The sequence below is a fragment of the Triticum dicoccoides genome, chromosome 7B, assembly GCF_002162155.2.
Source record: "Triticum dicoccoides isolate Atlit2015 ecotype Zavitan chromosome 7B, WEW_v2.0, whole genome shotgun sequence".
NCBI classification, from domain to species: domain Eukaryota; kingdom Viridiplantae; phylum Streptophyta; class Magnoliopsida; order Poales; family Poaceae; genus Triticum; species Triticum dicoccoides.
The window spans coordinates 5,285,383-5,297,849 of record NC_041393.1 but is presented as its reverse complement, the minus strand read 5'-3'; the positions used below and the strand labels follow the sequence as shown (position 1 = coordinate 5,297,849).

Sequence of the window (12,467 nt, the reverse complement as noted above, 5' to 3'; positions counted from 1 at the left end):
ACTTGCCGGTGCAGCGATGGCCGGGTTAACGTCGACTTCCTGGGTAAAAATGCAGTGTCAAAACATTTCTGATCTGACTGGCTTCAAAAACCTGGAGTTGCCCATTTTATGTGGGCATTCCGTGAACTTCTTGTGAAAATGTCATCACACTGACATAGTTTAAGTGAGTGCAGCGCAAGCATTCGGGCTGTCTTTCCCCCTGCCATCCAAGGCACGCCGCAAGGAGTTCCAGCGAGGGGCCAACATGGCCATCATCGGCGGCACCGTACTTGACTACAGCAACGCCAGCCTCAAGTTCACTGCCTATGACGGCTCCATGAACACCCAGATGGACAATTTCCAGCAATTGTTGCCTTCAATCTGTGGAACACAGCAGAGTAATTAAGCACTGAGCTCGTTCTAATATATTCAATCATTTGATCGACTGATTTACGCACGCGAGAATATTTTCTTTGGTGCCATAACTAAAGTTTACTAACTCAAATATGTGCCTGTATATGGGTTGCAAGATGTATTTGGCCAAGACCCTGTTCGTGCTCCAGTTGGGGGAGAATGACTACAGCATCCAGCTGGTAAATGGATCCACGGTAGACGAGGCCAGTAAGAACATACCCAGAATAGTGAACACCATCATATCTGGTGTGGAGGTAACTGCGAAGCTTTATAGTTCTCCCTCTGTTTGCAAAGGTTTGTCGTTTTTTACCTGAACATGCATACCAACAAAACAATTAGTTGGGTTAAGTTGGACCAAAGTACCCTACAACAGTAACAATATCTCAAGCGAGCGGTAGAAAAAAAAATGATATCTCAAGCATGACTATTTTGGAAACATGCCTCACAGATGGAGAAGTGGCAAATACATGAACAAATAAAGTGGCCAAGCCATGCAGTTTGTACCCTAACATATGCTCTAAACATGCAGAAATTAATGGCACTCGGCGCAGTTGACATTGTGGTGTCAAACATTGCTCCAATGGGTTGCTTTCCATTTTACCTGAGCATGTTCGAGAGCACCAACAAAAGTGACTATGACAAGTACGGGTGCCTGAGAAACCACAACGCGCTGTTCAAAAGGCACAACTCTTTCCTCCAGAGCAGCCTCTCAAAGCTTCAAAAGAAGCATCCACGCACACGGATCATGTATGCCGACCTCGCAAGCCACATCTACCAAATAGTGCAAGATCCCAGAAAATTTGGTGAGTCTCGGCAACCATGTTAGCAATGCCTTGCGAAATGAGCAACCGGTGATTCTTTCTTTCAAAAGAACAATTATTGGTAGGGAATTCACTCAGGAATAATTGAGCAACCGGCCAAATTTAACGATTCAAACATCACTAGGCTCAAGAATAGCAACAAAATTTCAACGTTCAATGTTAATAAAACATTTATGTGCCAGTATAAAAATAAATACCACTTGAATTTGGGCCAGGTTTTAAAGGAAATCAAGCCAGTTTTTCTCGAGTTTCAGTTAAATTCAAATGTAATTTCAGTAGTTTGAGCAAATTGTCGGTGTTCTTTTTTTTGCTCTTCCTGTTGTTGCTACAATTCAAACTGAGAAAATGAAATTGCGAACCCTGAATGTCACCTAAATATGGTTAGACTGATTTCGTTGTGCAGGCTTTGAGACCGCCCTCATGAGCTGTTGCGGAAAGGCCGGCGCACCGCATAGATTTGATCCGTTCACCTTGTGCGGGATGGATGGCTCGAGCGTTTGCCATGACCCAGGGAGCCACCTCCTCTGGGATGGTATGCACCTGAGCGACACCGCTAACAGAAGGATCGGCGAGGGCCGGCTCAGCGGCCCGTACTGCCACCCACCAATTCTGCAGTGAAGGTCCTAGCCAAATGGGTGCATATACACGCACAAACGGACTTCTGGGGACTGCATGCATGTGTTGTGTGTACTTCCTTTGTGGGAATATCCTATGTACCGAAATTACAAAACAATATTGAAACATGCTCTTTTCTGGTGCTGATTAATGTGGTTGATGCAAGCTACAAACACGCATGCGAGTGGACGCGGGGCATCAGATTCCCAAGTGTGTCCCAACACCACAAATTTGGTCCATGTGTTCGGCTGACTCGCTTGGTTTTGTCGGTTGTGAAAGAGTGAGCGGGTCAGAGTAAAAGAGACTAGTGCGCACATACTTGACTTACATGGTGTTATGTGCAAATACCCCGATGTAAATCAACATTCTCACCGTCAAGAAGGAATACTTGGATAATAGTTGTATCCAACTATTCATCATGTGATTCTATTATCTGAGTAGGAGAATCTTCACAACTATAATCTGCAGCCACCTGCAGCCACCAGATAAGCTTTGACATGTCAGGCTGAGTGGTTGCATTCCCGTCACAGCTTTGAACCGGCCATTTTGGTAACTAGTTACACCATGCCTCAAACATGGTGGTTTCACACAAAAGAGAAATAGTGATAGTCACAAGGTTTCCAGAAGTGGTGGCTTTTTGTAATTTACTCATGTAATAATTATTATATGGGTCTAGAATATAGGAGTCTATAACGTCCTGAGAAAAGACACTTGGATGAAGCTCCTTGTAGCATCATATAATTACTACTCCCTCCGTTTCAAATTACACATCGTGGTTTTAGTTCAAATTTAAACTAAAACCACGACGAGTAATTTAGAACGGAGGGAGTATGTAATAGGGTTAGTTGGCTTCTTCAGAAGCTAACTAGGTGCTAAATCTGCTTCTTTGTAGAGAATATAAATCAAGTCGCTAGAGGTGACAAAAATACTACTTGATGTGAAGTTGTAAATCATTAGTAATTACTACTTCTGAAATAAATGGTATTTAAACACATACATACATACCTGATAGGTAAAGATGCAAGCAAGTTGTGAAGCCCACATACAAGTATATCAAAAGCCAATTCTATGTTAATCTAAAAACATACACTAGGTTGACTTTTACTACACTTACATGTGGGTTTATGCAGGCTCCCGCTTGCATCCCTAACTGATAGGTTCAAACTGCATGCATACTTGAACCGGCAGTTACTATCCCTTTTTCTTCGTGCTCCTCATTGTTAGAGTTATAATATAAGTCATGTTCCCCTTTGTATTTATCCCGTTGTATAAGGGGTTTCCTGCATATGTTCCACACCTGTACATGTATATATATCGGCCTATGGCCTCATGGGAATACAAGTTGCTTATTCCTAACATGGTATTAGAGCTAGGTCAATTTTTTTGCACGCTGCAACTCGTGCGTTTGATCCTCTCTACATCCCGATCGATCTCCAACTAGGGCCGCTCGAAGCCTCCCGCTCGATCTCGCCCCGATCGATCTCCAGCTCCCGCCCGCTTCGATCTGGTCCCGCAGGTCCCGCTGGCTTCAATCCCTTCCTGTCTTCGATCGATTCCTCCCGATCGAGCTCCAGCCGGCCCTGCAGCGCTCTCGTCCCGCAGCCAACTCCAATCGGACTCCCGAAGGCCTACTCCAGCCGGATCGGTTCCTCCTGATCGAGCTCCTCCAGCCGGATCGGTTCCTGCAGTGCTGCTCCAGCCGGTCCTGCAGCGCTCTCTTCCCGCAGCCAACTCCAGCCGGCCCCGGACTCCCGAAGGCCTACTCCAGCCGGATGGGTTCCTCCTGATCGAGCAGCGCTCTCGTTTCGCAGGCCCTTCTCCAGCCGATCGACTTGCTGGTTGCCGGACGCAGGGGCCCAACTCCTGATCTGTTACCGCCGTGCGCGCCAAAAAAAATGTCTACTGGATCGGGCTATGTTGCTGTTCCTCGTTGCCCGGTGATTTTTGATGGCTCTAACTACACCGAGTTTGTTGGCTTCATGCGCATTCATATGCGTGGCATCCGCCTATGGGGTGTTCTTTCTGGCGAGGTCTGATGTCCGCCACGTCCGATTCCTCTAGTGGCCCCTACTCCGCCGACTCCATCGGTTCTTCCTGCAAATGCTAATCAGGCCGCAAAGGATGCGGCTAAGCTTGTTGATGAGGCTGCTAATCGTGCTTATGATGAGCAAGTTTTGGCTTATGAGGAGGCTCTTCAGACGTATCGTGGTGCTCTGTCTGTTTACACCCAGTGGCTTGATGATGATGCACGTGCTGCAGCTGTTCTCACTGCTAGTGTTCTGCCTCAGTTTGCTTCTGAGTTTTTGGGTCTTCCTACTGTATTTGAGATGTGGACCAGCCTTCGTCAGCGCTATGAGCCCAAGGGTGATGCCTTATACCTCTCTGTGGTCCGTCAGGAGCATGCTCTTCAGCAGGGTGACTCTACTGTTGATGATTTCTATGCACAAAGTTCTGCTATCTGGCGCTAGCTTGATTCTCTCTGCACTGCTGGTTGTCGTACTTGCCCCTGTTGCCAGGCTGTCCAAGCCAATTTGGAGTTTCATCGCGTCTACGAGTTCCTGTCTCGGCTCCGTAAGGAGTTTGAGCCCCGGCGTGCTCAGTTGTTTGCTCGTGGTCGTATTTCTCTCATGGAGGCGCTTTCTGAGATTCGTGCTGAGGAGACTCGCTTACGTGGTGCTGGTTTGCTGGAGGTTCCATCTGTGCTCGCTACTCGGTCTTCTTCCACGCCACCTGCTGCACCGACCTCTTCTCGCTCGGGTGCTCCGCCACTCTTGCCCACTCCTTCTGGAGGCTCAGGTCGCCCCCGTCCACATTGCGACTACTGCAACAATGATGGTCATATTGAGTCCCAATGCTACACGAAGAGGAAACACCTGCGCAAGGCGCGATCATCATCTTCAGGGACTTCGTCATCCACCTCGACAGCTTCAGCCATTGCTTTGACCGAGCAGGATATTCTGAGACTTAAGCGTCTGCTTGCGGCTTCAGGTTCTTCCTCGACGGGTACTGCTGGTTCTGTGACTGATGCTTCCCGCCCTGAGCAATCGCCCTCTACACAGTCAGGTACATCCCCATGGGTTCTGGACTCTGGAGCTTCTTTTCATATGTCTTCTCATTCTTCCACTTTGTCCTCTCTTCGATCGCTGGATTCTCCTGTTCATGTTTTCACTGCTGATGGTACTCCACTTTCTGTTGCTAGTAGAGGCAATCTTTTCACTCCTTCTTATTCTGTTCCTGATGTTGCTCATGTTCCTCGACTTACCATGAATCTGTTTTCTGCTGGTCAACTTACTGATTCTGGTTGTCGCGTCATCCTTGACGTTGACTCTTGTTCTGCCCAGGACCGTCGCACGCACACTCTGGTTGGGGCTGGCCCTCGCCGCCGTGATTCTCAGGGTCTTTGGGAGTTGGACTGGCTTCATGTTCCTTCCGCTGCCACCACCATCGCCAATTCCTCCGCTTTAGTCGCCTCCGTTACTGGTTCCTTCAAGCAGTGGCATCATCGACTTGGTCATCTGTGTGGTTCTCGATTGTCGTCTTTAGTTCGTCGAGGTCTTCTGGGGTCTGTCTCAGGAGATGTCTCTTTAGAGTGTCAGGGTTGTCGTCTTGGCAAGCAGATTCAATTACCATATTCACATAGTGAGTCAGTGTCTAAGCGTCCTTTCAATTTAGTCCATTCTAATGTATGGGGTCCGGCTCCTTTCGCTTCGAAAGGTGGTCATAAATACTATATTATTTTCATAGATGATTTCTCCCGTTACACATGGCTTTATTTCATGACTTCTCGTAGTGAGGTGTTGTCTATTTATAAGCGTTTTGCTGCCATGGTTCATACTCAGTTCTCTTCACCCATTCGTGTTTTTCGTGTTGACTCCGCTGGCGAGTATATCTCTAAGATGTTGCGTGGTGTTCTTGCTGAGGAAGGAACTCTCTCTCAATTCTCTTGTCCTGGTGCTCATGCTCAGAATGGCGTGGCTGAGCGCAAGCATCGACATCTTCTTGAGACGGCTCGTGCATTGATGATTGCTGCCTCTCTTCCGCCTCATTTTGGGCTGAGGCCGTCTCCACCTCCACCTATCTTATCAATATACAGCCTTCCGCTGCTCTATAGGGTGGTGTTCCTTTCGAGCATCTTTTTGATCGTTCTCCCGATTATTCGATGCTTCGCTTGTTTGGTTGTGTTTGCTATGTTCTTCTTGCCCCTCGCGAACGCACCAAACTTACCGCTCAGTCTGTTGAGTGTGTCTTCTTAGGCTACAGTGATGAGCATAAGGGCTATCGTTGTTGGGATCCTATCGTTCGTCGGATGCGTATCTCTCGAGATGTGACTTTTGATGAGTCTCGTCCCTTCTACCCACACCCATCTTCCTCGACTTTTTCAGTGGAGGATATCTCTTTCCTCACTTTTCCTGACTCACCTATCACCCCCATCGAGCCTATGCCTCTTCGTTCCACTCCCTCTGCTTCTCCACCTCTAGTCGATTTGCAGCCACCATCTTCCCCGGTCCCCTCACCTAGCATGTCCCTGGATTCTACACCTTCATCTCCGGTGACTTCTTCGTCGCCTCCCCCTGATTCTACCTTGGCGATTCCTCCTTCTATTGTTCCATCTTTTCCTCAGCATTACACTCGTCGTTCACGACCTGTGGATGCCTCTGTGGATGAGTCGTCATCTTCCTCTCAGCCTACTTATGGCTTGCGTTCTCGTCCTCTTCCGCCTGTTGATCGCTTTGGATTTCCCACTGTTGGTGCTGCTGTTCTTGAGCCGACTTCTTACCGTCAGGCTGTTGTTCATCCTGAATGGCAGTTTGCGATGGCAGAGGAGATTGCTGCTCTTGAACGCACTGGTACTTGGGATCTTGTTTCTCTTCCTCCCGGAGTCCGTCCCATCACTTGTAAGTGGGTCTACAAGGTTAAGACTTGCTCCGATGGTTCTCTTGAGCGTCATAAAGCTCGTCTTGTGGCTCGTGGTTTTCAGCAGGAGCATGGTCGTGATTATGACGAGACTTTTGCTCTTGTGGCCCATATGACCACTATTCGTACCCTTCTTGTTGTTGCCTCTGCACGCCACTGGTCTATATCTCAGCTTGATGTTAAGAATGCCTTTCTTAATGGTGAGCTGCGTGAGGAGGTGTACATGCAGCCACCACCTGGGTATTCTGTTCCTGATGGCATTGGTATGTCGTCTTCGTCGCTCTCTCTATGGCCTTAAGCAAGCCCCCCGTGCCTGGTTCGAGCGTTTTGCCTCTGTGATCACTGTCGCTGGTTTTTCAGCAAGTGCTCATGATCCAGCATTGTTTATTCACCTTTCTCCTCGTGGTCGGACTCTTCTTCTTCTCTATGTTGATGACATGATTATCACTGGGGATGACGCCGAGTATATTGCCTTTGTAAAGGCCCGTCTTAGTGAACAATTTCTTATGTCTGATCTTGGACCTCTTCGCTACTTTCTTGGGATTGAAGTCTCTTCTACCTCTGATGACTTTTTTATATCCCAGGAAAAGTATATACAGGATCTTCTTGCTCGTGCTGCTCTTACTGACGAGCGCATTGTTGAGACTCCTATGGAGCTCAATGTTCACCTCCGTGCTACTGATGGTGATCCTCTCCCTGACCCGACGCGTTATCGTCATCTCGTTGGCAGTCTTGTCTATCTAGTTGTCACTCGTCCGGACATCTCTTATCCGGTTCATATTCTGAGTTAGTTTGTCTCTGCTCCCACATCGGTTCACTATAGTCATCTCCTTCGTGTTCTCCGATATCTTCGGGGCACGATCTCTCACCGTCTATTCTTTCCTCGCTCCAGTTCTTTACAGCTTCAGGCCTATTCGGATGCTACGTGGGCTAGTGATCCTTCTGATCGCCGTTCACTTTCTGCTTACTGTGTTTTTCTTGGCGGTTCTCTCATTGCCTGGAAGACAAAGAAACAGATTGCAGTTTCCCGTTCGAGTGCAGAGGCTGAGTTGCGAGCAATGGCTCTTTTGACAGCATAGGTGACTTGGTTACGGTGGTTACTTCAGGATTTTGGTGTTTCTGTCACTACACCGACCCTGCTCTTATCTGACAGTACAAGTGCTATTAGCATTGCGCGCGATCCTGTGAAGCATGAGCTCACCAAGCATATTGGTGTTGATGCTTTCTATGTGCGCGCTGGTGTGCAGGATCAGGTTATTGCTCTTCAGTATGTGCCCTCCGAGTTACACTTGGCGGATTTCCTGACGAAGGCCCAGACTAGAGCACAACATGGCTTTTATCTCTCCAAACTCAGTGTTGTTCATCCACCATGAGTTTGAGGGGGGTGTTAGAGTTATAATATAAGTCATGTTCCCCTTTGTATTTATCCCGTTGTATAAGGGGTTTCCTGCATATGTTCCACACCTGTACATATATATATATCGGCCTATGGCCTCATGGGAATACAAGTTGCTTATTCCTAACACTCATTCCCATGAGCAGCGAGCACATCATGTGCAAAGCTTTTTCATTGGTAGCGGTAGAGATTACAAAAAATGGTAGTAGAAACCTTCAACACCCCATTTGACAGTGTTGTATGACTCATGATTGCCAGTTTTCATTATCCCTGTTCCACAGTTCGCTTTCTCTCTCAAGTGCCTTGGTGTTGGTGGAACATAAGCAGCTCCCTTGGGCACTTATGTTCTACATTCTGCAGCAGAACCAAAAAGTTGGAAGTCGGTGAGTGAAACCAAGGTAATTTGTCTAATAATAAAACAAGGAAACACACAACCAGCACATACAATCAGTGGCACATTCCCTTCTTTATCAAGATTAGCTCTTGTCCAAGTAAAATAAAATAGTGAAAACAAGGAGCCATCTTGTTTTATTTAGCCTATCATAGTAAAAGATACAATACTAGAAGCATATCTTCCGTTGGCTGCCCATAATAAACCAACTGGGAGTGTGGGACTGGCAGTGTCACAGTATACAGATTTAGAGTATATTGTTACGTTTAAAAGGCCAACTATTCAGAAAAGAAGGGCACGCATAATCAAAACACGAGTGATATGGTCAAGAGCTCTTCTAGCAATTTTTCATTGTTATTAAGTCAGGATAATTTGATATATTGCTCAAAGGGGCTAAACAACTGGTAGGTCATCAAGGATAGCACTTGCTGCCAAGAGAAAGGCACCCCAAAAAATGGCATCATTCATTGAACACAACATGACTTTAGTTTCATATAATCTCCTTTCATCATGCTAGCAAGTCTAACTCACCAGAGTTTAGTGGATTCTGCAGGTCAGATTTCCTTAGTCATATGAAGTTCATAACCATAACCTAGCTCAACAATGAAAAACAAAAGGAGCAAATGAATGTAGATTAGTTTAACCATTGCCCATGTAGACATTTGTCCCAAGAGTCAAGACCAATATACAAGGGCAGTTGGCGCATTAAAACTTGTCACGAGGTTGAGTTAAAAATAAGAAGATATCCCGTGCCGCCTTACAAAACTTGGGCAGAATACAAAAAGAAATTTTACATGAATATAGATAGGACAGCTTCCAAATGACCCCCCTTGGCAGGATGATTTGCCTGAGGCGACAAACAAGGAACAGAGCAGAATCCTGCTGTGCTGTGTATCATTGTGGAACGCCTGGAAGGAACACAACCACAAAATATTCAGACATAAAAGGCTCACTTTCCAGGAGGTGGCCTCCCTCACTCGTAATGCCATCGACCGGTGATGACACTGTTGGACGGCGTAGTTTCCAATTTTTTTGGAGTAATCTGACATATTTTTGTCCATGGTTCCTGTTCCATTTCCCATTAAAACAGGCCCCCACCATCAATTGTGACCACGCACTATTTTCACGTTAAGTAGGCTGTGCTCCTGCCCAGTTTCTTGGAAGAAGAAAAAAATGGAATTATGTCAATAGACCAATAGAGGTGCTAGCTGGGATCAATGTGAAGTGTTAACTGAGACCAGGGTACAAGAGAACTTTAATCAGTTCGCAAATATCTAATCGTGATCTTCTAGTGTCCTAAACAAGGACATAATCACATAATATCTTAACCTGATAACAGCAATAACCATTCTTCTAACCTAAGCAACAGTGTGCTAGTACCTAGTCAAGGATTTATGAACAACTTGTATTCACATGATAGGATCTGAAAAAATAATAAATCAAATACTTGCTCACTTCACATCATCATGTGGCATGAAGAAGAAACTTCATCCTTTCTAACCCTTCAATGGAGTATCGGCATTAATAACGCTCAGCGAGGCATGAGCCAAGAAGTGCTCCAAAGAGATTTATAGTCATCAGTTAATTCAGTGCTCCACAAATACAACAAGGTTCCTACATACCACAATTCACCCTGAGCTTGGAAGTAGCCCATCCCTTGTCATGCCACGGAGGACATCAACCACAGCATCCACGTTACCTTCCTTCCGATTGAGATCAATAAGAGCCTTCGATGTTTCTGCATCTGCTAGCGAACAGCAATTCAGCAACTCCTGAATCACGGTATCTGCTTCGACAGTCATCCCCTCTTCAAATAGGCCCCTGACCAATGAAATAGTGCTTGTTGAATTAGGAGGAAAACCACACTGCAGCATTTTCTTATGGAAGTTGAGAGCCTTCAGAACATTTCCTCCCCTACAATGCCCATGAATGAGTACACCATACACCGAACCATCCAGCTTCCAATCTCTGTCCAACATCGACTGGTAAACTTTGTCAGCTTCATTCATCAAGCCTTTCATGGAAAATCCCTTAAGAAGAGCCACCACGCTCTTAAACTCAGCTTTCCTGCAACAACGCATCAGGGCCTCATATTTAATATTGTCTGGAACAGGGTCTTCGTAGTACAGCTTGAAGAGTAACCGCTGTGCTTCCTTTGTACGTGCTGACTTGCTAAGCCCATCTATAAGCACACTGTATGTCACAACATCAGGGAGAACTCCTTTCTTTATCATCTCATCGTGCAGAGAAAGAGCTTTCTCAACATCCCCCTCCTTGCAATGGCCATCAATCAGTATTGTATAAGTAAATTCATCAGGCTGTAGGCCAAGTTGAAGCATCTTCTCGAAGAGTTCACATGCATCACTGAGTCTTTTCTCCTCGCAAAGACCCCTTATGAGCGATGAGTAGGTGATTGCATCTGGAACCACACCTTTTTTCACCATTTTCCGGTTCAATTCAAATGCAGAATCTGTATCACCAATCTTACAGTACCCACTGAGAATTGTACTATATGTCACGACATCAGGCTTCACTCCTTTAGCCTCCATTTCATCGACTAACTGCCTCGCTTCTTCCATTCTTCCTAACTTGCAGTAACCATTGATAAGCGCATTGTAGCACACTACAGAAGGCTTGATCCTGCATTCCCTCATCTCCTTCAGTGCGAGCAATGCGTCATCTAAGAAGCCGTTCTTGCAGAACCCATCTATCAGTGCTGTGAAAGCGATCTCATTCATCCGGAGGCCCCTCTCCCTCATCTGCCCCACCAGGGCCACTGCCCGCTCCAAGTTCCCAGCCCTGCACATCGCGTGGATAAGCGACGTAAACGTCACAACATCAGGCGCAACCCCTTTCTGAGACATCTCCGAGAACACCGTCAGTGCCTCATGCAGGCAGCCTGCCTTGCAGTACCCACTCACCAAGGTGTTATAACTGACCCCATCGGGGGCCAATCCCTCCCTCACCATTCCGTCGAACACCTTGCGGGCGTCCTCCATCCTCCCCGCCTTGCACATCCCGTTCACCACCGTGTTGAAGGTCACCAGGCTCGGCCTCACCCCGGCCTCCCGCATCGCGGCGACGAGCCTCTCCGCGCCGCCCACGTCCCCGGCCCTGCAGAACGCGGCGACGAGCGTGTTGTAGGTGACGGCGTTGGGCGCGCACCCCGCGGCGCGCATGTCGCCGTCCACGACGGCGGCGAGCGCCTCCTCGCGGCGGCCGCGGGCGCAGAGCGCGCGGACGAGGATGTTGTAGGTGTACACGTTGGGGGCCACGCCGGCGCGGAGCATGGAGCCCTCAAGGAAGCGCCGCGCGGAGGAGAGCGAGGCCTCGGAGAGCGCGAGGAGCACGGCGTTGTAGGCGGGGAGGGAGGGGGCGTAGCCCGCCGACCTGGCGAACGCGAGCGCCGCGGCGGCGAGGGACGGGGAGGGGAGGGACGCGTAGGCCCTGATGAGCGCGTCGAAGGGCCGCGGCGGCGGCGGGGACGGGAGGAGGCGGAGCGCGGAGAGCAGCGCGAGGAGGAGCGGCAGCGGCGGGAAGGAGGCCGCGAGGCGGGAGGCGGCCTGGGGCGAGAGCGGGAGGTGGCGCCGGCGGAGCGGGGGCGGGAGGGGCGGCGTGCGCGGGGTCGGGTTGAGGAGCGCCGCGAGGTGCGCGTGCTGCACCGGGTGCTGGTGGAGGCTGCCGGAGGCGCCCGCCGCTTGCCGCGCGGCCGCCATGCTTAGGTGCGAGGCGACGGCGCACGGGCCTGCGGCATTCGGGTCAGTGGACTGGTGGGACCTGGTGGTCAGGTGGCTACTAACCCAAGGATTAAAATACAGTATTACTCTGCATATTTCTTTTTAGAACACGATCACCCCTACGAACATAGGCGCACATCCTTCCCATACGAGCACGTCCTAAAGATTGAGCCAGTATATAATTTTAAGATTGACGAAGT

At 48.4% G+C, this 12,467-nt stretch overlaps 2 protein-coding genes across 2 annotated transcripts; one reads left to right on the top strand and one right to left on the bottom strand.

Annotated features, from left to right (window-relative positions):
- Positions 1-244: 244 nt before the first annotated feature.
- LOC119336962 (GDSL esterase/lipase At1g28580-like) lies at positions 245-1,916 on the top strand. The gene is made up of 4 exons (XM_037609050.1): positions 245-377; positions 502-647; positions 923-1,196; positions 1,618-1,916. The coding sequence occupies exons 1-4, from the start codon at positions 245-247 to the stop codon at positions 1,830-1,832; spliced, it is 768 nt and encodes a 255-aa protein (XP_037464947.1). The 3' UTR covers positions 1,833-1,916.
- A 7,327-nt stretch (positions 1,917-9,243) lies between these two features.
- On the bottom strand, positions 9,244-12,246 carry LOC119336978 (pentatricopeptide repeat-containing protein At5g39710-like). The gene is made up of 2 exons (XM_037609067.1): positions 10,153-12,246; positions 9,244-9,686 (listed from the first exon to the last, which is right to left on the bottom strand). The coding sequence occupies exon 1, from the start codon at positions 12,244-12,246 to the stop codon at positions 10,159-10,161; it is 2,088 nt and encodes a 695-aa protein (XP_037464964.1). The 3' UTR covers positions 9,244-9,686; positions 10,153-10,158.
- Positions 12,247-12,467: the final 221 nt, after the last annotated feature.

Bases quoted from the DNA above. Each gene is read 5' to 3' on its own strand.
- LOC119336978 (XM_037609067.1), bottom strand. From the start codon at position 12,246: ATGGCGGCCGCGCGGCAAGCGGCGGGCGCCTCCGGCAGCCTCCACCAG.
- LOC119336962 (XM_037609050.1), top strand. From the start codon at position 245: ATGGCCATCATCGGCGGCACCGTACTTGACTACAGCAACGCCAGCCTC. The intron at 378-501 runs GTAATTAAGCAC...GCCTGTATATGG, and splicing joins AATCTGTGGAACACAGCAGA to GTTGCAAGATGTATTTGGCC. The intron at 648-922 runs GTAACTGCGAAG...CTAAACATGCAG, and splicing joins CCATCATATCTGGTGTGGAG to AAATTAATGGCACTCGGCGC.